Source organism: Balaenoptera physalus (assembly GCF_965194825.1).
Source record: "Balaenoptera physalus genome assembly, chromosome: 20".
Taxonomy (NCBI): domain Eukaryota; kingdom Metazoa; phylum Chordata; class Mammalia; order Artiodactyla; family Balaenopteridae; genus Balaenoptera; species Balaenoptera physalus.
The window spans coordinates 11,304,716-11,330,864 of NC_138901.1; the positions used below are offsets into that span (position 1 = coordinate 11,304,716).

Below are 26,149 nucleotides of genomic sequence, written 5' to 3' on the forward strand. Positions count from 1 at the left end.
GAACCCAGTAATCTAGTTCAGGAGATTTCCAGGCAGAATATTCAAAGAGCCACCTGGTTTCCACTTGGTGCCTGTGATAGAACTGGAGAGGAGGCAGTTGAGCTAAAGAACAGCATTCAGTATAAAGAGACAGGACTTGCTGGGTTCAAAAATAAAACTTTCTCATTTCCAGCCTCTCCTCCAGGCAGAGGGTCCTCAAATAAAGGAATGGCTTCAGGCAGTTCGCAGACCTAGGCTGGTCTGTGGGAGCCTTTGCTGAGGCCTTGGATCTGGGCTGTGGTTCTTCCCTCAGCGCTGGCCTCTGGGAATCAGAAGGATGCTGACCCTCAGCCTGGAAAGGGAGGCGGGGACAAAGGACTCCTCTTCGTGGGTGTGGCTTTGTCTGATGGAGTGGATTATAAATTGTTACACAAAAAGCCCACAAAGATTGTAAGAGATTATGTATCTGCTTGAACTGAAACAGAACAAAATGAAAAAAGGCCTTTGGACCTCCAAACTTGTACTGGCAGGAAGCAGGCTGAGAAAACTCCCCAGCTGCAAACATGGGCTACGTTTTATGGGAAATGAAGTACATCTGAGAGGCTGGAACCACGAGCCCCAGAGCACAAGCACCAGGCAGCAGACCAGAGCCCTAATCATGGCGCTGGGTGTGTGTGCCCCTGCTGTCCTGTGCCGGCCCCTCCATGCGTGCGGGCCGTGTGTATGTCTCTAGTTCATAGGCCTTTAGATCCGAGGGAACGCGTGACAAGCCTCGTCCTCCCCTGACGTGGTTTCGATGATGAGATCCTGGTCTTCAATCTGAGGTGGTAACCTCGTGGGCCTTGGAGCCTTGGGGAGGTGCCAAGTGCATTTTGCATGTGGACGGATGTGAACTGTGGCCAGAGGGTAGACTGGGCTGGTGGATTGTATTTTCCAAAGAGGACCACACAGCATCTCCCATCCCACACGGTGGCACTGCAGTGTGGTGGTGACACTCCTTTCACTGAGAGGCCACATCCTTTTTCCTTCCTCTGGGGCCTGGGCCATCTGTAGCCATGATAGAAACGATGCTCTGTGCCTTGTGGGCTAAAGACAACACAGCTTCTGCCTGGTTCTCGTGGGGATGCCCATGCTCGGAACCCAGCCACTGTGGAAGCCCAGACCAGCCCCACTTGGGAGACCACATTGGGAAGCTACTCACTAGTATTCCTGTCATCCCAGCCCACACCACCATCAACTGCCAGATGTGTGAGAGAAGCTTCCAGGTGGTTCCAGTGTGAGTCATCACCAGCCTTTGTGTCTTGCCAGCTGAGGCCCCAGACATCGAGGAGCAGAGATGAGCTGTCCCCTTGGTCCCCTTGTGAATCTCTGACCTGTAGAATCGCCACTAAGTGGGTGGTTTGTTGTGCACCCACAGGATGTGGAACCCACTCTCTCCGCATCACAGCAAGCACTCATGTATTAGAGGTGGTGCTGAGGCCCCACAGAGATTCAAGAAGTTTTAATCTCACGCATTCCAGTTTTCTTTAAATTTTCTATGGCATATGATTCCATAGTTTTGCTGCCAAAGAACACTGAGTTTTCTTGGGTCCTTCCATTTGATGGTCATCACAGATGGGATGCTTTGTGCCTTGTACCTTTCCATGTTTATATGTTTTGGGGTATTTTTCTTGACGCACGGTGAGAAGTAGGAACTGTTATGGTGGTTGGATTTGCAATCTGCCTAACTCACTATGCCGTTTATTTTTGTTGTGAAAAATATCTCAGTCAACTGGAATAATTTCACTTTTATCCAGGCAGTTTATCCTGTGGACTTTGTTAAGCAAATTGAAAATGATTTAAGTCTAATTTATCCTGTTTCATGCCAAGAGAAACCTATCAAGAAACTGTCAAAGCAATGAAATGTCAGGATGAGGAGGACTTGGCATAAATGGTTACTTTTCTGAGAGCTTAAGACTGGTTAAAGGTCTAATTTGTAATCAGGTACTAATGAGCATTAAATCTGGGAGCCTGGGCAGGAAGATACATTTCTGACCCATTCAGTGCTATTTGTAGGAGTTGGCATATCCTTTGAAGGGTTGAGGGAAGGATGGGGAGAAAAGTTGATTATTGTTTGATTGTACACATATGGGCTGCGTCAAAGGTCCCCAAGACAACCCCTTGCTCCCCCACCACCCCGATGATTCACTAGGACTTCCAGGACTCAGCATGTAGTAGTCATGGCTACGACCATTACAGTGGAAGGAGACAGAGCAAAACCAGTAAAGGGAAAAGGTGCATGGGGCGAAGTCTGGGGAAAGCCAGGCAGAAGCTTCCAAGGGTCCTCTCCCAGAGGTGTCACACAAAACATGCCTCATTCCCCCAGGAACGAGTTAGGACAAGACGTGTGGAATGTTGATGGCCAGGGAAATTCGGTAAAGACTCAGCACCAAAGGTTCCTATCTGGGGCTGGTCATGTAGGCAGCCTCTGAGTGGCAGGTACTGAAATTCCAGACTCCCATAAGGAAAACAGGTATTCAGCAGGAAGCCAGTTTCAGCCAAATACTGAAATATGATATAGTTGTAGTCACAAAAGAGAAGTGGTAGATAATGTTGGAAGAAGAAAAGACTTAGTTTTTTAGAATTTCGTGTTAAGTATTGGATAGAAACTGAACTTTCTGAGCTTCTGTTCTATGCAGGTACTAAATGATGGCAGAGTCCCTTTTTGTTTGTTTGTTTCACTTTTACTTTTTTTTTTTTTAACATCTTTATTGGAGTATAATTGCTTTACAATGGTGTGTTAGTTTCTGCTGTATAACAGAGTGAATCAGCTATATGCATTCATATATCCCCATATCCCCTCCCTCTTGCATCTCCCTCCCACCCTCCTTATCCCACCCCTCTAGGTGGTCACAAAACACTGAGCTGATCTCCCTGTGCTATGCAGCTGCTTCCCACTAGCTAGCTATTTTACATTTGGTAGTGTATATATGTCAGTGTTACTCTCTCACTTCTTCCCAGCTTACCCTTCCCCCTCCCCGTGTCCTCAAGTACATTCTCTACAGGCAGAGTCGCTTTTGTGAGAACAGTATTGAATTGTAACTAAATGTTGAGTACCTATACAGTGTATTTGCATTACAAAAGTGTGTAAAATAAATTCCTCCATCTTTGTAAATTTAGAGAATATCATTGAACGAAGGAATGAGCTAGTCTTTTGAGGGAAGGGAAGCAGAGTCACTGCAAGAGCGGGGCTGCTGATGGTGCTGGCCCTCTTGGCCCAGAGGTGAAATCTGCACACTGGCTGTGCACTCTGTGCACAGGACACACCTGCATGCAGCCATGGAGAGTACCCACAGCCTCCTCTGCCCCTCTCCGGCTGCCCTTCACAGTCTCTTCCTGGAGTGGAGGTCCACTCTTGCTGGGGGTCTAAGAGAAACATGGCTTTTTTCTTGTGGATTTGAGTAAAATATGGTGAAAGAAGGGTTAATACAATCCAGGTCTTGAGGTGTGGTCCTCAGTTCACCATCACTCTCAGTTGACCCTGGGGCTGGGGGTTTAAGGGCAAGTTTTGCTAAATCTCAAGGTGAAGTTTTCAGCCAGGCAGAGAGGAAAGAGAGACTGAATACTTTTAACTCTGTATTTTGGAGTGAAGTCACTGACAGCTTGGGATTTTGTCTTACTCTTACTACTAAGTAATTGTTTTGAGATGTAAGTTATGTAACCTCTCAGGTTTCATTTTTTGGAGTTTAAAAAAAATGTGAGGATGTGATGATGACAGAGCAGATGATATGTAAACCCTTCCCAAGCTTTAGGAGTCTGTGAAAATACATTGCTTGGGGCTGGAGAACATGGGCAGGGAAATGCTGGCTGCAGAGTAGATAGATAGAAGGAGGTTTGAATCCAGTTGGGGTCACATGGGCATCTCTCCTCCCGAACTATGGGTTCTGTAGTGTAAAATAGAAGTGATAATATTTACTTATGTTTGAAAATGAAGTTATGTACATAAAGTATCCAGCAGAGCAGTTGTCACACAGTAGGCCCGCACAAACCCATCTGTTCAGTTGTTCATGATCAGGGTCTGTCTCAGTGAACTGAGCTAGCTCCAGAACAAACTGTGGCTAAATCAGAAAAACAGTGGATTTGCTCTTTGGGAACTGGTGTAACTCTGGATCTGACTGTCCTCTACTATCTAAGTTTGTGAAATGCTAGTAGTTGTGTGAAGCTCAAGGTATGCCAGGCATGGTGCCGTTATTTTCTATGGTGTCTCTTACCAGCAGAGTTTTTAAGGAGGTGGTTTCCTTAGCCACTAAAAAATGTTCACATGATTTTTAAAAATACATGCAATTATGTAGCAGTTTTCATAGTGAGTGACGGTTTTCTCCCCCTATCTTTCTTTAGTCGAAGTAGTTGATTAATTTTGGATTTTGGGACTAGTCCTGTTCTGCTTATATTTGCATGATTTTGTTTTAGTGATGACACTGTGGGAAATTATATGCCTAAGGCAAATTTCAGGCTTCTGTTTGGATCTGTTTATCCATCCATCCATCCATCCATCCATCCTACCTACCCACCCATTTATTCATTTATTATCTATTTGTTTACCTACCTATTTATCTACCTACATATCTACCCACCCATTAATTCATTTTAAAGGTCTAAAGGTCTTTTGTGGTGGGAGGAGGGTCGAATTGCAGATCTACCTCTGAATAATATCTCTTAGCAATCAGTAGGGCCATTCTCTGATTGAAATGCAACTCTAGATGTCTAGAGGGAGCTGCTCAGGTTAAAGATTCATTTTCTAACAAGGAAAATGACCCATTACAGATCTTCCTTGACTTACAATGGAGTTAAGTCCCATAAACCCATCATAAGTCGAAAATATTGTAAGTCAAAACGCATTTGCTACACCTAATCTACCTAACATAGGTGGGCCAAGCTCACAGCCACCATGACCACTTTGAGTGCAGCATGGTCTGGAGCTGCTCCTCCCCTTTGGTGAAGTGCCAGGGTTCAGCCACAACCGCTGACAACATTTCTTTTCTAAGTCAGTGTGTATTGAGTGCCCTCGTTTTACAGGTGCTGCTTCGTGTGGTTTTGATGGGACCACTACACTTGGCGCATGACTTGTAGTCATGGTCAAGTGCCTGTAATTGCTGGAATTTGCTGCTATGGTCGTAGAGGTTAATTGCATGCACTACAGTTTCTGTTTCAAGTTATTGTCATCTCAGCAACGATGAATGGGGTTCTTCCCGGAAAAGTAGAAAGCTTTCCTAATGTGCTTGATGCAGATTTTCCCATGTGCCGTCTGTCCCTGCTGGCCATATTGCCATGGTGATTTCATGGGCGGGATACTCGGTCTCTAAGAGTCAGAGGAGTCTTTGTGCTGCCCTTCACTTTCATAGCTTTTATAAACTCTTCTCCAATCTTTGCATTCATTTGAAAAAACATAGAAATATTTATGGCCTCATTGATATCTCAGTAGAAGACTTTCATTCATCCCCTGCGGAGAAGAGCTCTATACACGAACATACATGTAATGCATCCAGTTCCCATTGTTGGACATTTAGGTTGTTTCTAATTTTCTCACTTCTCAAGACAGCACCCAGTGAATGTCCTTATCGTGCCTACATTTGTGCGTGTGAGCGTTTCTCTAGGGTATTTACCTAGAATGGAACAGAGCTGTAGGACACGCACACTCTTCCACTCCATCGTGTTGCCAGAATCCTCTCCAGGGAATAGTGTGTTCACGCTCCTGCGTCCAGGAGTGTCCGGAGCTCCTGTTCACCCACAGCCTTGCTAGTATAGGTACTGTCAGACTTGAAAGTTTTTTCCAGTACTATGATGTGAAATGGTATCTCGTCTCTATCTCTCTGAGAAATAGTGAGCTTCCACAGTTTTTGGTATGTGTGTTGGCCTTTTGAGTTTTTTCTTTTGGAAAGTGCTTGTTTGTATTTTTTGTTCTTTTTCCTAGTTTTTGATATTTGTCTTTTTTCTCAGTTTTTCTTTTCTTTCTTTCTTTCTTTTTTTTTTTAATAGATGTTAATAGTTTACTTAGGTGTAGAGATGGACATTTCCCCTAAATCCGCATGCAGCATGTGTGTGTGTGCGCGCACGCGCATGTGCATGCGTGCGCGCAGTGAAGCACAGGGTGACCAGAAAAAAGGCAAAGAATGTGAGAGAGCGTTGCACGTTTGGGGAGTTGCTGGCCATGTACATGAATGTAAAGGAGTGATCCTGTGGGGCCTTGCACTGCTGTGCTCTCCGGGTGATGGGATGGCACGGTTAGGCTGTCAGTGTAGAAGGCACCCATGGTGTTAAAATGGAGATGTGTTAAAGGAGGTTGGATGGGAGGGGAGCAGTTGAAGTCATGGAGGAGAGACAGGTTGAGGCTTGAACTCAGGGGATAGAGACGGGCAGCGTGGACATCAATTTGGGAACATTAGATTGGGGTGAAGTGTCCAGATTTAGAGCTGGGTAATTGTCCGTGCCTTTCACTCACATAGGAGGCGACACGGGTGGAGCAGGTTTGGGGCGGCGGGAGGCAGGGGATGATGACAAGGAGAGGTCAGCGGACGGGAGGGCGCTAAGCCACAGGAGGAGAGGCTTTCGAGGAGGAATTAGCCTCCCGCCTCCCCCCCCCCCCTTTTCCATGTGTTTGTTCAGTTTTACTACTTTCATTATACAGTCAGCTAAGCAAAATGTAAAACATTTCCTAGTCTTGGTACGTGCAGCAGAAGCTCGATTGTACAACATGATGATGATGTAGACGGAAAGCATTTCTGAATTTTGTTCATGTAATGTGGAATGTTCCCATTGTTGTCAGTTACCTTAGCTTATTAAAGTGAGCAAGTGTTTGGTTGTTGTTGTTAGTCAGTGGACTTAATTTACTTCCCAGCAGTTACAGAATGATGAGGTGTCCTGCTGGTGGCGATGGTGCGGGGAGGGAGCTGGTTTGGTGTGGAGGTGCCACATGTGGGACCTTTGCCTGGGGAAGGGCAGGAGGTGGTGGTCTCATGCTGTGCCCCTGTGTGGTTCTTGTGCAGCTCCATCTCTGGGAGGGCAGGGATGTGAGGTAGAGCTACCTGAGTGGTCCTTTGACCCACGTGACAGAAGCTGAGGGAGCGTCCAGTCTTACTGATAAAGCTTCTGCTGCACGTACTGATGAAGAGAAGGCCACAGGAAGTGCTGCCATCCCTGATGTGTTAGAATTCACTCCTGGGGAATTCCCAGGTGGTCCAGCGGGTAAGACTCCAAGCTCCCAATGCAGGGGGCCTGAGTTCGATCCCTGGTCGGGGAACTAGATCCCACATACTGCAGCTGAGAGTCCACATGCGCAACTAAGAGTCCGCATGCCGCAACAAAGATCCCGCATGCCACAACAAAGATCCCGCGTGCTGCAACAAAGATCCCGTGTGCCACAACAAAGAGCCCGCGTGCCGCAACAAAGACCTGGCGTGGCCTGAATGAATGAATGAAAACCCAGAGAGTTCTCTGACTTCCAGGCTTAGTGTGTGTACTCAGGGTACCGTCATGTTAATCAGTTAAGCTGAACGGCAGAAAGTGTGTCTGATGTTTGGATGTTGTAGCACCCCTGCCTTTTCTGTTGAGTTTTAGAGTGGGACAGCTCTGTGTTCAGTCTGCTGAGGAGAATGGTTTCCAGAACTGTCCTTTCATGGAAACAAAAATGCTTTCTATTACCTGGAAACTAGTTTCAAGCAATAGAGTATATTTTTGCTTGGATTCTTGTTGTGATCAGTTTTAGTTTTTTCAATGTAGATTGCCTCCAAGCCTTTATTCTGAAAAACTTTCATACACGTAGAAGAGTTGAAAGAAGGGTACAGCGAAAACCTCTGTGTTCTCTACTTACAGCCAGTAGTTGTTTCCAATATATAGTAGTATGTGTGTGTATTTATAAAAAGACCAAAAAGCAATTCAAATTTCACAGTACATAAACATCACCACAGTTCCCCAGAGCCAGGGACCCTCTGTGGGCCCCATTCCTGTAGATGAAGCTCACCTCCCAGCAGGTATGCAGCCTTTGCTGTGCACTCCCCCGGCCATGGTCCTGAAACCATAGAACATGTTTGGGGGCTCAGTAGAGCATAGGTTCTTCTGTCTTGGTACAGAAAGAATTCAGCGAGAGGCAGGGTGACAGGTAAGGGAAGAGTTTATTAGTATAGGATGCTTGTGAGAGATGCAAGGGGGCAGGCAAGGGAGTGCTGTGCCGAGAACTTAGTGGGCTACATTTTTATAATCAAAGGAAAAGGAGTTGCCAGAACCAGTTTTAGATCTAAATCACTGTGAGGTCAAGATGCTACTTTTGCTGCCTTCAGACTGAGTATGTTCAGGGCTTGCGAAGATTCTTGATGGTGATGGTTCAGTGATGATTCAGCTATGACCTTTCGTTTCCTTCTTCCCTCCTTTAGATATGGTCAGCTAGTCTGTGTGAGACTGGAGGCAAAAGTGCCGCTTGTTGGGATAACAGCACCTTGGCAAAATCTTTGTGTGTCTTCAGTTCCCTGGTTTGACGACGGTTGAGTTGGCGATTAGTACAAGATGCCCACGTAGTTAAATCCAGTGATGATTTTGGCCTCTGAATGTTTTCTCCCCTAAAGGGCCTTAAGGATTCTTAGTTACAGGCATTGGAATCCACGCTGGGAGGTTAAGCAGAAAAGGAATGTGTGGAAGATCTCTGGGAGGACCCAGAGCCAGACCCTGAGGTTATGAAGATCCCAAGGGGGCCTCGGTAGCTGCTGAACCACTGGGACATTGGGATGAGCTTAGCAGCTGTGCGGCTGCCACCCTCCAGAGTCAGGTGCCTCAGCCACACAGCTCCCTGTGGAGCAGGGAGCTGGCATTGCTGGATTCAGAACCTGATTCTCGGGCAGGTGTATCTGACTGGAGGAGCCCAGGCCACATGCTGGCCCCTTAGCTGCAAGAGAGTCTGAGACACAATTGTTCTTATTTTCTACTTTGGGAAGGTGGGACCCACAGCATAGGAAGTTATCAAGGTGATGGAAGGTGTAAAAAAGGTAATGGGGAGTTAGATGGCAGATGTCTACCACAGTTCCCCGTGGGGGCTTTTAATGGATGGCTTATTACGGAGTTTCAGCCACGCAGGACCTTTAATTTCCTCATGCTTTTCATCTCTGACACCCACTTAGCAGCACATGCTATCCCCTGTTCTCTTTGAAATAGAGGTTTCTTTCTTTCCCACTCTCCCCGCACCCAGTGCAGGTCTTCTTGTTTCACTATAACAGCTTCCCGGCTAATTTCCCTTCCTCCAGCCTCTTCGTTCCCAAGTAAATGTTAGCCGTTGTCATGAGTTAGTCTTCCTGAAAAACATCTGTTTAGCCACGCTTCTGCCTCGACAACTTAGTGGGGCCCACACTCCAGCTCCTGGCTGTGATGCTCTTCAAGGCCTCTGTTAGCAGAATCCACACTACCCTCCACTTGGAGCTGTGAGACCTTTGAGAACAGCTTCATAACATGTTGTCCCAACCAAGAGGGTGGATGGTAGCAGAAGATAACAGCCACACGTAGCATCCTCAGACTTAATGGTGAGATGCCTGTTATCAAGGTGTTCCAACCACCTCGGGTGTATTTTTTCAGCCAGCCTGGGAGCTCTGTGTACTTTGGTTTGCCTTGAGATTGTTTTTATGAAGTCTGTACCATGGGTAACATATGCTGGATAATGAAGAGTGGAAGAAAAATTAGTCCTGAATGAATGACTCGCTCCCATGCTGCAGCTGCTAATTTTAATTTACATTAAATTACCACTCCTTTACCATAGGAGTGGTAAAGCAGCTGTTCAGTGTTTTATCAAATAACAGAAATCTCTAAACAGCCTTGAAATCAATCCATTTATTGAATTGGAGAATCTTGTTGAAAGCAATTTTAGCAGTGGGCCTTATCTTGTGTCCTGCCCTGGAAAGGAGTGGAGAAGAAATAGACTAGAGCCCTTTGATTTACTTGCTTTGCCAAGACCAGGTATATTGTTGATTATGAGGCCACATTCAGTTTGGTTAGCAGAGTTCTGTCTCCGCAGGCACGCTGGGAATCACCCGCATTGCATTTCCTCACACAGTCACGGCCCACTCGTTGCCTTGGATACTAGTCTAAACTTCAGCTAACCGAACAAGCTACTCTCTTTAGTTTCAGGATACAATAAAAATTATATATACATACATGCACACATGTAAAAAATCCTTGACCATTGTGATAAAATAATTTTTATAACCTTTCCCTCCACTTGTAGAAATAACTTATGTTCACAGTAGAAAATTTGAAAATACACACACAGAGGGGCCAGGTAGAAAGAGGAAAAGAGGAATCATCCACATTTTTCCACTCCCCAGAGGTCAGAACTACTTGTGACATCTTGTTTGTTAACTCTGTGTCCTCTGCGTATGTATACTTGCACGTTTGGGATAATAATTATGGATCTGGTTGTGTACCTCCTCTCTTCACTCAGGTTATGTTTGGGTATGTCCCATGCCATTTAACATTCTTTGAAAAGATGTTTTTTCTAACAGCTTTATTGAGATATAGTGCACGTGCTACAAAGTTCACCCTCTACCAACAGAGTTGTGCAACCTGCAAGTATGCTTTAAAGGTGCTGTAATGTTCCAGCACATGACACAGAGCGTTCTTTAACCTGTGCCCTCAAGTCAGACCCTTTGGCTTCAACAGAATGGTTTACCATATTTAGACTTTATATAGTCGAATTATTATTATTATTATTATTTTAAAGTTCTATTTACAGTGCCTAGGATCTAGGGAGTTCTATTTTTTTTTATTTTAATTTTTATTTATTTATTTATTTTTTGGCTGTGTTGGGTCCTCGTTTCTGTGCGAGGGCTTTCTCCAGTTGCGGCAAGCGGGGGCCACTCTTCATCGCCGTGCGCGGGCCTCTCACTATCGTGGCCTCTCTTGTTGCGGAGCACAGGCTCTAGACGCGCAGGTTCAGTAGTTGTGGCTCACGGGCCTAGTTGCTCCGCGGCATGTGGGATCTTCCCAGACCAGGGCTCAAACCCGTGTCCCCTGCATTGGCAGGCAGACTCTCAACCACTGCGCCACCAGGGAAGCCCCTATAGTCGAATTATTTAGAGTTAATTTGTCAGTATGCACATCTTCATATTATCCCTCTGTGACAATTAAGTATTTTTATTTTCACTTTTTAAGTAAGGAGACTGAATAGTTAATTTTATCTCTGTGTGAATACACACTTAAATTTCATTTCATAAGGTGTTACCAGAAAAGGCAAGGAAGTCATTTTTGGTCCCTCACTCAGTTCATTAGTGCAAGTAGACTGGCTCCTCAGACCAGGCGGGGCATGTAGAACCCCATATCACAGATGCCCAGGTTTGTAAAGGTGGCACCAAGGGAAGACCATCTGTTTCATGAAGGAATCACAAAAAGATTTAGTATAGGATTCCTTTGAGAAGGGATTTCTTTAGTTTGTTTAAAGCAGTTATGATCTCTATAGTCAACCTATTTTTTTCCCCCACGGGATCTTTGTTACGGCATGTGGGATCTTTAGTTGCGGCATGCTGGATCTTCATTGCAGCATGAGGGATCTTTAGTTGCGGCATGTGGGATCTAGGTCCCTGACTAGGGATCGAACCCAGGTCCCCTGCATTGGGAGCATGGAGTCTTAACTACTGGACCACCGGGAAGTCCCTATAATCAACCTATTTTTTATGCAGTTCTTTAATTTGGCTTTTAGAAACATAAATTTCCTAAGGGTCCTGATGTTGTAGGTACATGTGCTCCACATGTCCTGAGCGTTTGGATGGGGTGGGAAGGGTGAGGGAGGGAGGGCTCTGCACACATCTGAGACAGTAGCTCTGGATGAGACTTTCTAATTTTCGATGTTGAAAAGTTACCTCTTGTGTCTTCACTTTTTATTAGGCTATTTTATAGGAGTGAACGTAGATTTAAAAACAGGGGAATATAGACAGAATTTGACCTCAAAAAAGAGTACTTAAACCCAAATTAGGCCTGTGGCTCAAGGTAACAAACTGAACTCAAACATTCAAGAACCACTCCCTCATTGCCAATTCCCGTTGAAGTGAGCAAAGGAATAGACAACCGGGATTGCCCAGGTTCACACAGTTGCTGCTGGTGATGAGGATCTTGTTTTGTATTACTGGTCTTGGTTGCAAAAATTCCATTTGATGTGCTTCTTGCTAGGTTTATTGTTCACTTCTTTCTAGCAGTCTTTGGGATGGGAGTTAGGAGGCAAACTGGTTTTTCCTTTTCTTCAACAACTCGATTCCCCCCACCCCTCCTGTGGTGTATCTACTCTGTTTGCTATATGTTCTAGTTTCTGACTTTCTTTATAAATTATGCATTTGTATAGCTTCGGCTCTGCTCAAAGTTTTTGCTTGATGCTCTGAATCTTAATGAGCACTGCTGGGAATTGGGTGGCTTTGCCCTCAGACAAACGGGAATAGTGAATGTTGTGGCGTATATGGCAAATCCTAGTCTTGCTTTCTGTTTATTTTCCATTACGTTCAGTTGTTTATGTTGGAAGGAATAGGAGTGAGTCAGACTCTCGGTTTGGGGAGCAGAAAGCAGTGATTGGCCAGTTTAACCGACATAATTTCTTCATTCTGCATAACAGCTTGGGTGTCATTGCACGCCAGCCTGTGAATTTATACTCAGGTCTGATCCACTGTATCTTTTAAAAAATATATAGTTATCAAATAATTAAGTAGGAAGAAACCAATAAAGGAATTCCTTGTGATTTTGTTTTGAATTCTTCGGTGACAGGCATTAATGTATTTTTAATCAGCAAGGTGACAAGCAGTATACAGAGGCTTTCAAGTAGAGGCAGTGATCCAGGTCCACAGGCCCTTATCTGCAATTCTGAAATCCAAAAGCTCTGAATACTGGAAATGTTTTCTCAACTCATTTGGGGGCACAACTGGGTTGTGAGCTGGTATGAGGTTATTGATAGTCTTTATTCCATGCATAGTTGATATTTGTACATTTCAGTGGAAATTTTAATGGTTTTGCATAGGATGTTACTCCAGACCCTTCTTGGTATTTTATATGCGATATGGGATATATACCATATTATCCTTTTGTAAATTGGAAAAATCGTGAATTTCAAAACACATCTGGCACCAGAGGATTGTGTGGGAAACTGCCCAGGCTGTTACAACAGCGTCAGGCCCCCACTGCCCGACTGTCCCCAGCCTCTCCCACCTTGTAGCCAAGGTGATGTTGAGCCCTCTGGGTTGGGTTCAGAATCGTAAGGCAGGGTGCTCCATGCCTTTAGGGATACTTCTGGTATGGCTGGAGAGACCAGTCCTGGAGTCAAAACTTTAGGATCAGAGAAATCTTGGGGCCTGAGAGATCATCTACATCATTTTAGGGTGAGAGAATTGTTCAGGAGAGATTGGAATTAACCGACATGTCCAAGGTCATATGTTTTCAGTGATCACTTAATGTTTTAGAGCTTCTCAAAATAATACTCTTTTCAAATTCGAAATTAACCTCTAGGGATATAACTCTGTCATCTTCAATTATATGACATTGGAGAAGAAATGTTTTAAAATTCAAAATGGTTATTTTATGTACTATTATGCAATTTTTGGCACAGTAAATTTGATAGCCCTTATATTTTCTTAATGCTGTAACTGTATTATTAAAAACATGAATCTAGAATTTTTGGAATGAGGTTGCCATAGAAATGAAAATAAAATACCAAAAAGACACTTTAGGGTATAGCTAAGAATTTAAAATCCACCACATTTGAAATCAAGCCAATGCCATGACAATTTGCAGGGGAGCAAAGACATATTTGATTGGCTTAAGGATATTTACTGGTATTGTCTTTTGCCCAATTGTGGAATTAAATTGGTAGCTAGGTGTTAGGTCAAATACATGTTTCTAGTTCATGTGTCAATATATTCTTGAGACGTTTTCCCTTGTTTTCTTAAAAGGTATAAAAAGGCAGGATGTAGGGTTAGGTGTGTATTATGTACGCCAGGATGAATCAAATTAATTCCTTTAATATCTTAATTTATGGAGTGTAGCTAATTTTACACTTTCTCTCTGAGGGCCATGCTTTCCTGTTGCTCACTTTCAAAGCAATCAGGGAGAAACTGTTGCTGTCAGTAATGTTTGATTAGTAATGAAAACTACACTTGGTGGAGGCCTGGTGAGGTGAGGCCCATTAGCTGCCTTGCAGGACTAAAGAGCAATGATAGTGCTTCCATTGGTATTTCTGTCTAAGGACTTGGAGAGCCTCAGAGATCATACTTTTTATAATGAAATTAGAAATTATTTATTTTACTGATAATTGTTATTTTAAGTTCATTAACTGCAGTTGTAGAGGTGGAGGGAATGCAATTTGTCTATAGTGTCAGCCAAGGTAGAAGAAATAGGATTATGATCAGAGAGCATAGGAATGCTGCATAAATGACCTATCTCATCCTGCACCACCTGCCTGACAACAGAGAGATTAAGAAGAAGAAGCAGATGCTCCAGCAATGGAGCTTTGAAATCCCAGTGAGCAGGGTATAGTCCTGGCGCCTCCGCCCAAATTCTTTACTCTCTCCATGCCTCCCTAAGGGGGGCGCACAGCCACCTTTTCTAGTTCATGGCCTTTTGGTGACTGCATAGCACAGTGCCCGTTAAGGAGTAAGCACTGGCATGTGGAGGCCATTCTTGCTCAGAAATGATCAGAAACGACTGGGCTTGAGACCTGGCCGTAAACGCCTGGAGGTAAGAAGAAGGGGTAATGTGGGGGTGTTCCTGAGCTCTCATCAGCCTGGAAGGCCGGCTCACCCTCTTTCTCCTGGGTCCACAGCAGGCAGGGGCTTGGCTGAGGAGCAGTGGGTGGGCTGGGCCTTAGAGCAGACCCCTGAGTGTAGTGTCCTTCCCCTGGGCTTTGTGAGAGGAACATACAGTCTGAGAGTAGGATGTCTTTGCAGATTGAGGACAAAACACAAAACTGTGGTGGCACAGACAGTCTAAGCAGAGACCCTGATCCATATGGAATGTTTTCTCCACGGAAGGCTTCCCTTGCACCCAGAGGGGCCCTCGGATGACTGTAAGAAAAGCAACATTTTCCTTAGGAAGCAACTTGGAACTTGCTCCCGGGTTTAATCAACGCCTCATGGAAACCTCAAAGTTCCACATTATAGAGCACAGGAAAAATGCCCTTGATTTAAAAATGGTAAAGGGCAGGTATTAGTCGTTATTCACCATGGCCATTGGAAGACCACAGAAATGTTTTCAGAAACTTCTACTTTTAAGCAGCTTATACTGAGAGTGAGTTTGCTGTCAAATAATCATCTGTATGGGATTATTGATACTGATCAATTAAATATTGGAAAATGACTAGTAAATAAAACTTTTGTTATTCTCTGATTACTTTTCAACCCTTTCTCCTGACATTAGGTCAAGGGACCATTTGTTTCTTATAGTTCATAATGAGAAGATTCTGGCATGTCTCTGGGAAGATATTGTTCCTCTCTTCAGTATGTCTTTGGAGGCAGGGTTGCAGTTCCTTTAAAGAGTGAAATTATTATTAATAAATGCTTTTTGTTTCTTTTTTTTTTAAAGAATATTTATTTATTTTTGGCTGTCGGGTCTTAGTTGCGGTACGTGGGCTCTTCATTGCACCACGCGGGCTTCTCTCTAGTTGTGCGCGGGCTCCAGGGCGCGTGGGCTCTGTAGTTTGTGGCACGCGGGCTCTCTAGTTGAGGTGCATGAGCTCAGTAGTTGTGGCGGGTGGGTTTACTTGCCCCGTGGCATGTGGGATCTTAGTTCCCCAACCAGGGATCGAACCCATGTCCCTGCATTGGAAGGTGGATTCTTTACCACTGGACCACCAGGGAAGTCTCAATAAATCCTTTTTTTTAAGTGTTGGGAGAAAAGAGACAAAAATACTTCCTTTTTTCCCCCATATAACTTTAAATTCTGTTTGAACAGAGGAATATTTTCTTGCTGTAATAAAGATTATATCAAATCAGTAACCATCATCATTCTCAATGATGAAACATTTATGACAATTTTATTAAAACCAAGTGCAAAGATCACCACTATCATCATTTTGTAATTATTAGTAATATGATTTTGGAAGATCTGTGTAATGCCATAAGACCTAAAAAAGAAAAAGAGGAATGATCTATTGGAAAGAATGAGATAGACTCATCATTATTCACAGACAGTATGTTTGTATACTAACAAAACCTGGAGAGAGTCGCCTAAAAGCAGTTACATTTAATTAAGAATTTAGTAAAGTGACTTAAACATTATTCTGATGGGGGGTTGGTGGTGGTGGGATGAAATGGGAGATTGGGATTGACATATATACACTAATGTATAAAATAGATAACTAATAAGAACCTGCTGTGTAAAAAAATAAATAAAATTCAAAAAAAAAATAATAGGATGCCTGGGTGGGTGGGGGTGGGGGGGGAGAATAAAGGTCACTTCCCAAGGTCCACGTGGGAGTTCTCCCTTCCCTTCTGCTCTCTGTCTTTTAGTTTTCAAAGATCTCCACTGGTAAGAGAATATGATATTCAAAATTGTTAACTGATTAGAGTCAGAAAATCCTCAAAGGGACCTCGGTTTGGCTGGAGAAACAAGTTTCCAAAGCAAAATAAACAATTTCGATTCCATCAGTGAATCTCTATAAAGAAAAGTCACTGTTACCCAAATTATATTCTTTTTTTTCACACACACACACACACACACTGTATTTTATTTTTACAAGAGATAAATAGACTGACACCAAGCATTGTACATGGATGACCACAACAAAAGCAACGATTGCAATTACCAAACATGAAACACACTCATACTATGTCATAATATTGACATTCAGTCCAGTAATCCTCCACTGTAACAGCTCCTTTACTTTGCAGTGAAAATTGATTAGTATATTCTTTGCCTCTGAGTCCTTGTGGGATTTTTTTTTTTTAATCCAAATTATATTCTTGCAGAAGAGCTAATGAGTGTAGATTCTGCCACAGGTTTTATCTCCTGTTTCTGGATTAAAGAAAAGGACATTCTCTGGTGGATAAAGCCTGGGAAGGTGGGGATGAAAAAAAAAAAACCACAAAACATTATTCTGGTATATCAGCAATTATCAGTAAGAAACTACTATGGGCAAAATACATGTATAGTAGCATATTGCCCCCAAATAGTCATGAACAATCCAGGAATAATCTTAAAAGAAATGCCCAGGACTTGGCAAAGATGTTTAACTAAACATCTAAGAAGTAATGTTTGGGCTTCCCTGGTGGCACAGTGGTTGAGAATCTGCCTGCCAATGCAGGGGACACGGGTTCAAGCCCTGGTCTGGGAAGATCCCACATGCCGTGGAGCAACTAGGCCCGTGAGCCACAACTACTGAGCCTGTGCGTCTGGAGCCTGTGCTCCGCAACAAGAGAGGCCGCGATAGTGAGAGACCCGCACACCGTGATAAAGAGTGATCTCCGCTTGCTGCAACTAGAGAAAGCCCTTGCACAGAAACGAAGACCCAACACAGCCAAAAATAAATAAATAAATAAATAAATAAATAAGTAAACTCCAATCTCTTTAAAAAAAAAAAAAAAAGAAGTAATGTTTAACTAAACATAAAGAAGTAAACTAAGAAGTAATGTTTAACTAAACATTACTGAGAAAAATTAAAAGAAAATTTGAGGGACTTCCCTGGTGGTCCAGTGATTAAGACTCCGCACTCCCAATGCAGGGGGCCTGGGTTCGATCCCTGGTCAGGGAACTAGATCCCGCATGCTGCAGCTAAGAGCCCACCTGCTGCAACTGAAAATCCCACGTGCCACAACTAAAGATCCCGCATGCCGCAACTAAAGATCCAACCCAGTGCAGCCAAATAAATAAATAAATATTAAAGAAAAAGGAAAATTTGAATAAACAGAGAAACACACTGTATTCCTGTATGGAAAAATAGAATATCATAAGGATGTCATGTCTTGCCAAGTTTAGTTTATATGTTTAATGTAATTTTTTTTGTATTTTGAATCCATTTCTATTCATTTAACACTTTAAGAATTTAAGTGTCATTCTGTTAAGAGTATATAATGGTGTGCTTAAATATTCCCTTATTTGCTGAAAATTTAGGTCGCTCCCACTTATTTTCCATGGTAAGAAATGCTGTGAAGAAAATCTTTACACATAGAAAGTTCTCTCTTATTATATTTTGTACTTCCTATGACAGATTCTCGTATGTGGAATTATTGGATCAAAGAAGACAATTTAAAATACTCAGTGTTATCAATATGCAGTTTGATTAAACAACTTTAATCAAAATCTCCATGGGATTAAGAAATTTAATAACGATTAATTTGGGAAAAAATAGGTGAATATAAATGTAGCCAAGTAAAAGTTTAAAAAAAATTGTGAAGAAGAAAACCAGGCTCTCCCAAGCATTGTGAAATGTTGTGAAGATAAATTAGTTAAATCAGTGAGGTATGTGACCCAGAAATAGAATTTGGTCTATGTGGGAATATATGCTAGAGGAGTCACTACAAACCTGTGAGTTTGGGGAGATTATTTAACAGGGGGAATTGGCACCATTGGGTAGTTTTTTGAGAAAAAATTAATCCTCACCTGGTACCATATACCAAAATAATATCCAGCTGGATTAAAAGGGTAAAGTGTGAAACAAATGAAAACATTAGAGGAAAATCCCTGTATTCACCCACTCAGCAGATGGTCACTGAGCTGGGCCTGGGCCAGGTGTCTGCTCCTGCATGTCACCTCTGACCTTGGAGGAGCTGCAGGTGCACAGAGGAGCGCGGATGGGCCTGGCTCCACCAAGAGGAAGACATGGATGCTGGGGTGGTGTCGAGCAGGTGGCTCTGCCCTGACAGGATCTGGGAAGGCCTCCCCGAGGAGTGGAGGTCTGAACCCGAGAGACCCTGAGCTGGTGAGGCCGTGCAAGGAGCCCTGAGGGGCTGTGTTTGAAGACCCAGAGGTCATGCCGGCAGACCAAGGGCGAGACTTGATGTGAGTGAAGAGCTTGGCAGGATCTGGAGCTTATGAGGCTTGAATAGCGTGTGGAGCAGTTCACAGTGAATCTTGAAGGTTTTGGGAACTGATTGAAAACAGGGCAGTGTGCTGATGTGTTTGAAAGCCTGGACTGGGGGAGGCAGGGGAAGGGGTCCTGGGAAAATGGTGGAGCACAGGTTGGACGTAGTGTGGCTTAGAGCTGGCGGATAGTGAAGTGGACAGACTCAGAGACATTCAGGAGCAGGACGAAAGAGATGGATGGGGAGTCACAGTGGGCACTGGCGCTCAGGAGCCTGGTGGAGGGAGCAGAGGCTCAGGTGGTCTTCCTAGCGGCCACCCTATTTGAAATGATATCCTCCCCCTCCTTGCAGGGATTTTTCTTTTATTTATTTATTTATTTGGCTGTGCTGTGCAGCGTACGAGATCTTAGTTCCCTGACCAGGGGTTGAACTCGTGCCCCCTGCATTGGGAACGCTGAGTCTTAACCCCTGGAGCACGCGGGAAGTCCCAGGAATTTTATTTCTTTGATTTACTAATGTATCTTCAGTTTGTAAAAATAGCAGTTGGCACCTGGTAGGTGCTTAGTAAATATCTGTTGAACAAGTGAACTAATGAAGGATGAGTTCTAGATTTCTGGCTTGAGCAGCTGGATAGGCGGGGCTGACGTTTCCCAACACTGGGACGTCGGAGTCGGAGCAGGAGCAGGTGTGGAGGAAGGTGTATCAGCTGATGGGTCCAGGGCTTCGGTATGTCAAGAAACAGGAAGGAATCCAATGGCAAACACTAGACTAGGGAAATATTTACAATAAATAATGTGGATGCCATCTTTAATATGTAAAGAGTACATGAAAACCAATTAGAAAAAATCACTAATGTTAGTAAATAAATGGTAGTATAAACATGAGTAGAAAATCCACAAAGGATAAAGGATACAAATATTTGAAAAAAATATTCAGCCTTATTAATACTAAAGAATGCAAACTAAATCAGTATGACAATTTCTCTCTCATCAAATTATTAACAATTTTAAATAACAAGAATAACGATGAACTGGTCAGAATGTAAATTTGTGCAGAGTTTTTGCGAAGTAATTTGGCAGAATGTATCAAGTGTCTTAAAATGTTTGTATCTTTTGATCAAATAATTCTGTTTCTGGAAGTATATCATAAGGAAGCCTGAGAAAAACCTCTTGCCATGTACTCTTCCCCATCTGCTTACTTGACTCTGAAACCCTGTCTTACTTGTGAAATACCCCTGGGGTGGCACAGGTAACAGGCGACTGAAGACCGGCTGCAGAAGCAGAGGGCTCCGTATGTCTGGGAACATTTTAACAACTGGAAAACTCATCAGTGAGTTTCATATTGAATTATTTGTTTTTTTCTGTTGTGTTTCTAGATGAAGACCGTCAGCGTTGCCTTAGTTTTGTGCCTGAATGTTGGTGTGGACCCTCCAGATGTGGTGAAGACTACTCCTTGTGCACGTTTGGAATGCTGGATTGGTAAGCGTGGGTCCCTCTCTTACAGCCTGTTGCAGGGGTCACTGCGTGGGGTTCTGGGCTTGGCAGGGCTTGCCTTCACTGTCCTGGTCCAGTGCAGGCCTGTGATTGGTTTGTGTAAATCTGAAGATTTTATTTCATTTTGCAGTTATATAACCTTTAGGCTATTATAGATACATTCACTTATGATTTGCAGTGGAGAAAGTGTCTCAAGAAAAATTGATAAGATAATGACTATTGGATTATATAATTTTCTCTATTAAATTTGTCCTGCATCTGGCATGTAGTACAAGTTATATACACTTAAACCTGAATGACTGACGCCTGCATGCAGGTGCCTCAGTTGCACAGTGAGGAGTCCCACCTAGCTCTTTCCAGGAGGAGGCGGGGCTGCTCTTTGTCGTCATCCTCCTCGGAGCATCTTAGCACGGTGCTGACTAGAAATGGTGAGTGTGCACAACCTTCACTTGTTTCTGGTCTTAGGGAGAATGCATTAGGCTCCCACCACTAAATAGGGCATTCATTAGCCAAAGTTTTTTTCTGATGCCTTTTCTAAGGTACGAAGTTCACTTCTATTCTTAGTTTGCTGAGAGTTTCTGTCAAGAATCAATGTTGCATCTTATAAAATGCTTTCTCAACATCTGTTGAGATAATCACCTGGCTTTTCTCTTTTAGTCTGTTGATGTGGTGAATTATATGGATTGATTTTTTGGTTGTTGAGCCAACCTTGAATTTCTGGCATAAACCTCACTTGTATTATCTTTTTCATATGTTCCTGGATTTGACTGCTAATATTCTGTTAAGGAATTTTGCATCTCTGTTTATGAAGGATATTGGTCTATAGTTTTCTCATCTTGTAAAATATTTGTTTGGTTTTGGTACCAAAATAATGCTTGGTCTCATTAAATGAGTTGAGAAATATTCCCATCTTTTCTTTTTTATGGAAGAGTTTGTATTGATTTGGGTATTATTTCTTCTCTAAATTTTAGTGTAATTTACCAATGAAGCCATCACAGTATGAATTTTCTTTTGTTTCCGTCACTGATTATTCAGCTTTCTCTTGTTGATAGGATCGGGGCAACCCCCCCCCCCCCCCCAGCTTTTCCTATTCTAAGCAAAAGCAGAAATTCCCTTTATCTACTTTAAATAGTAAAAATTACAAATTTATTATAATCTGAATTGGAAACAAAAGTTATTTTTCCCACTTACCTGTCTCGCTACTCTTTGGGGGTGTCTTAGGATGACAGCCTTTGTTTCACAGCCTCCTGCCTGAAGCATAGGCCCCTTGTTCCCCAAGCCCGGTGACAGTAGCTGTTTTCTGTGGCCAGTTTTCTTAGATGCTTTCTTGGCTCTCTGCCATCCCCTGGTGACTGTGCCGATTGAAATTGACTTCTTATTAGCCACCACTGACTGTTTCCACTTCATTTATCCCTTGTCAAAGCTGAATTTAATCAATTGTTTTCTATTTCCTCCCTCTTTAACTACTCTTCTGTTAGGTTTTTTAACACAGGGCTTCTCAACCTGGATCCTGGTGTGTACGCCTAGGGATGTGTGAGCCCGCTGAGATTGTGTGGGTGGTGGTGTCTGAGTACAGCATTGCGCCTTCTGGGCTGAGGGGCCTTGGTTTTTATTAGATTCTCTAGGGGTCCTTTGCCTCCTACCCTCCTGTCCCCAAATAGAAATCAAAGAACCCTCCCTCACATCTCACCCAGTCTCTTTGATCAGTATTTATGGGACAATGTTAATGAAAATGCAAAGAATTCCTTACTTCCTTCTTGGTGTGAAATCCAGCAAACGAATAGATTTTTTAATATTGTGTTCCTAAAAAATTTTTGCAATTCAGGTATGCAATCTACTTTGTAATAATTTCGATGGATTTTGAATTCAAAAGGGCACATTGCCGGGTTTTTTTAGATGTAAATTTATTTATTTATTTACGGCTGCATTGGGTCTTTGTTGCTGCGCGTGGGCTTTCTCTAGTTGTGGTGAGTGGGGGCCGCTCTTCGTTGCGGTGCGTGGGCTTCTCCTTGCAGTGGCTTCTCTTGTTGCGGAGCATGGGCTCCAGGTGCGTAGGCTTCAGTAGTTGCGGCCCGTGGGCTCAGTGGTTGTGGCACACAGGCTTAGTTGCTCCGCGGCATGTGGGATCTTCCCGGACCAGGGATCAAACCCATGTCCCCTGCACTGGCAGGCGGATTCTTATCCACTGCGCCACCAGGGAAGTCCCCACATTGCCTTTTTTAAGTTGAAAAAATTTCGCTTGGCTTTTATTAAAAAGTGGGTCCTTATGTTGGTGATTTTAACAATATGGGATAAGAAAAAAAAACTCTTAGAGATTTGATTCAGCAAATTTGTAATGGTGTCTAGCAGCCTATATTTTAATTTTTATTTTGAAAAAACATTTTCAAAAGTTGCAAGTAGAGCACTAAGCAGTTTTTTTCCTGATTCATTTGAAAGTAAGCTGCTGAAATGATGCTCCATCACCTTGGAATCCTTTAGTGTGTGATTCCTACAAACAAGAGTTTCTCTTTCATAATGACCACTCGGTCTTCACAGACAGGGGATTAACATGGATGCCATGCTACTGGGTAAGCCTCAGGCTGCATTCAAGTTTGCCAGGTGTCCCCATAAGGTCCTTTATGGCACAAGGACCCTTCGCTGTATCACCCATTGCCCTTAATTTAGTCTCATTCAGGCTGGAGCAGGCCTCAGTCTTTCCTTAACCTTCATGACCTTGACATCAGAAGATCACCTGCGCTCTGTTTAGCAGAACAACCCTGATGTTTCCGCGGGATTAAATTTTGTTTATGCCTCTTTGGCAAGAGTGTCATGGACGAGATCCACCTTCCTCGGTGGTGTCCTGTCAGGTGGCACGTGACTTTGATTTATCCCATTGCTGGTTATGTAACTCTTTTATCACTTGATTAAGTTGGTGTGGTACCTGAACTTCAGCTGTGAAATCCGCCCCCTTCCCTTTTGTAGTTAGTAAGTATTTTGGGGGAAGAGGTGCTTTGGCTGTGTTAATATTTCTTTCCTCATCAGACTTTCAGTTTATTCAATTTGAACTCATGGTTTCCTTTTTTATATTTTATATATTTTTATTCCTATTTTATATTATAATCAGTGGATTATAGTCCAATATTAGCGTCATTTATCTTGATACTCCACTTGTTTCCCATTTAGCTAGTGGGAACCCATTCCCACTGGCTTATATGGCCTTTTGTCTTGCTTCCATCGTCCTTAGAGTTACGTCTGTACTTTCTGTCTCATCTTGTCTTTCCCTGCTCCATTCCTGGGATCAGCCATTTCTCCAAGGAGCCCAGTTCCTTTTAGTGGCAAATAGAATTTGAAAACCGAGATCTGGGTTCTAGGTGTTCTTATTGGAGCTGTGTACTGTGTTGTTTCTCCCATGGCCTCTCTCATTGGAGCAAGGGAATGCACACATTCACACATGTGCATAATATGTGTATGTGTTTCTGTGTGGACACACATTCATATCTATATTTCAGTATTATCTATACAAATAAAAAACATGCATTACATTAGTGCCTCCCATTCCAAACCAATAGGAATTTTCCATATTTATAACTCTTCCTCTGACAGTGAGAACCTTGGTATCCTTCATCCTTAATATATTTACTAATTTGATGAATCCTCCTGTGTGAACCAACTTCTTTTTTTTTTTTTTTTAATTATTTATTTATTTATTTTTGGCTTTGTCGGGTCTTCATTGCTGCGCGCCGGCTTTCTCTAGTTGCGGCGAGCTGGGGCTACTCTTTGTTGCAGTGCATGGGCTTCTCATTGTGGTGGCTTCTCTTGTTGCGGAGCATGGGCTCTAGGCACACGGGCTTCAGTAGTTATGGTACGTGGGCTCAGTAGCTGTGGTTCGTGGGCTCTAGAGCACAGGCTCAGTAGTTGTGGCGCACGGGCTTAGCCGCTCCGTGGCATGTGGGATCTTCCTGGACCAGGGCTCGAACCTGTGTTCCCTGCACTGGCAGGCAGATTCTTAACCACTTCGCCACCAGGGAAGTCCCTGAACCAACTTCTTATGCCTGTCATCACACTCCTTTATTTTATACCCAGCTGTTTCCCCCACAGGTGTCCGTCCTCCTCATTGCCTGGGCTCCGATACCCCGTATGGGTCACCGCTCCATGGACATGCCAACCTTGCCCAGACCTGCCTCTCCCCCCAATAGCTTTAGGATTGTTCAAGAAGGGATTTCAGCATTTTCAACAAGTGCTTTAGGTTTCAGGCTTGGCTAGCTCAAGGGATGATGATATATCAGTAACCAAGATAGAGAGTTGGGGGCCAGCTGGGCTGGGGAGATAATGGGATTACGTTTTGTGTAAGGTAAGGTGCTTCTGGAATGCTCAGAGTAGGGCCATCTTCCAGCAGACAGCTAGAAAGACCTCTCTGGTTGGAGAAAGGGATTTGGGGGAGGTGACCTGCTGAGAATGTGCAGTGACCAGAGGGAGAGGAGCAGAGCCAGGCCGTGAGTGAGTGGGGAGGGGTGCCGCCTGTGATGGAGACCCCTCTGGGTGGGCAGAGGTAGGAGGAGGGCCGGGTGCCACTGGATGAGAGTTTCAGGTTGGCGTTGTCACAAGCTGTGGCTGCAGTTGAGTGAGAGATGCTGGGAGCCTGGAGAGCAAAGGGGAGAGGGACAGTGAAGGCTTGGCTGGCGAGGCAAGGAGACCCAGGCTCGATGACAGGTTGGTTCTGCCTTTTTCAGGATGGGAATACCCGGAGTATGTCATGGGTGGGGAAGGAGTCCCGAGGAAGACCCCCTGCAGGGGTTGGTGCCTTCACATAACTTAAAAAGATGTTTATGTTTAGAAGGCAACCAATCGATGTTTTATACGTGGTCTTAGCATTTTGTGCTCTATCACCAGAATTCAAAAGGTTTTGCACTCGTCAAGACCCCAGCTTACTCATTCCAGCTGTTTCACTCAGTGAGTCCCGTAACCATTTGGGGCCTTAGTTTCCTCATCTGCAAAATGGAGCTGATGATGGCGCCCACCTTTTGGCTGGAGGGTGATTAACTGGAGCGTGAACTGGGCTTAGCATGGGGACTGCCCTCAGCCAGGAGCAGCCCCCACGGGCCTGCACCCGCCTCCCCACCCCACCCAGCAGGCCAGGGTGCTGGGTGGGATCTTGAGCTCTTCCTGCGTCTGTGCCACTTCTGCTCCGTTCTGTGTGCTCGCCCCAAAAGAGAGGGGAAAGAACCCTGTGCTTCTGTGCACAGGGCTGGGTAGGGATTACGAGTTGATTGCTTTATGGCTGCAGACACACATCAAACTGTTGAGACTGTGCTGGTTGAAACTGCCCTGATCTCAGGGACAAGGGGTCTGGGAGCTTGAGAAATAGACAGATTCTTACTTTCCAGTCCCTTTTTGTGTACCTGTGTGCGCACAGTCTCCATACACGTTGGGGAGAGTCCTACTTCCAGAGGCTCAGAGGATGTAAGAGTCCCTGAAGCAGCTCTTTAGGTTTTCCTGTGGTGCCAGAACAAGCAAGTAGAGGTTGCACCGCAGTACCCTGCAGTGACGGCCTGCCCTCCCTGCTGGACTGTTGTACAGCCAAGGCCCGGCTTCCGAGCTCCAGCTGAGGGAGGAAAGGCACAGAGGCCCTGAGTAGCCCGGCCGGAGTGTGTGTGCAGACATGAGGCCGTAGGCGTGGTCCGGGAGCTGAACGCCTCTCCC

At 44.1% G+C, this 26,149-nt stretch overlaps 1 protein-coding gene across 6 annotated transcripts in view; it reads left to right on the forward strand.

Moving 5' to 3' along the window:
• The window catches only part of RPTOR (regulatory associated protein of MTOR complex 1), a 451,060-nt gene that overhangs the window by 165,748 nt on the left and 259,163 nt on the right, over nt 1-26,149 (forward strand). For all 6 annotated transcript variants that reach the window (XM_082441503.1, XM_082441504.1, XM_082441505.1 and 3 more), the window contains one exon: nt 20,353-20,455. In XM_082441503.1, coding sequence (XP_082297629.1) covers nt 20,353-20,455 — 103 coding nt within the window. The remainder of the gene's footprint in view (nt 1-20,352; nt 20,456-26,149) is intronic.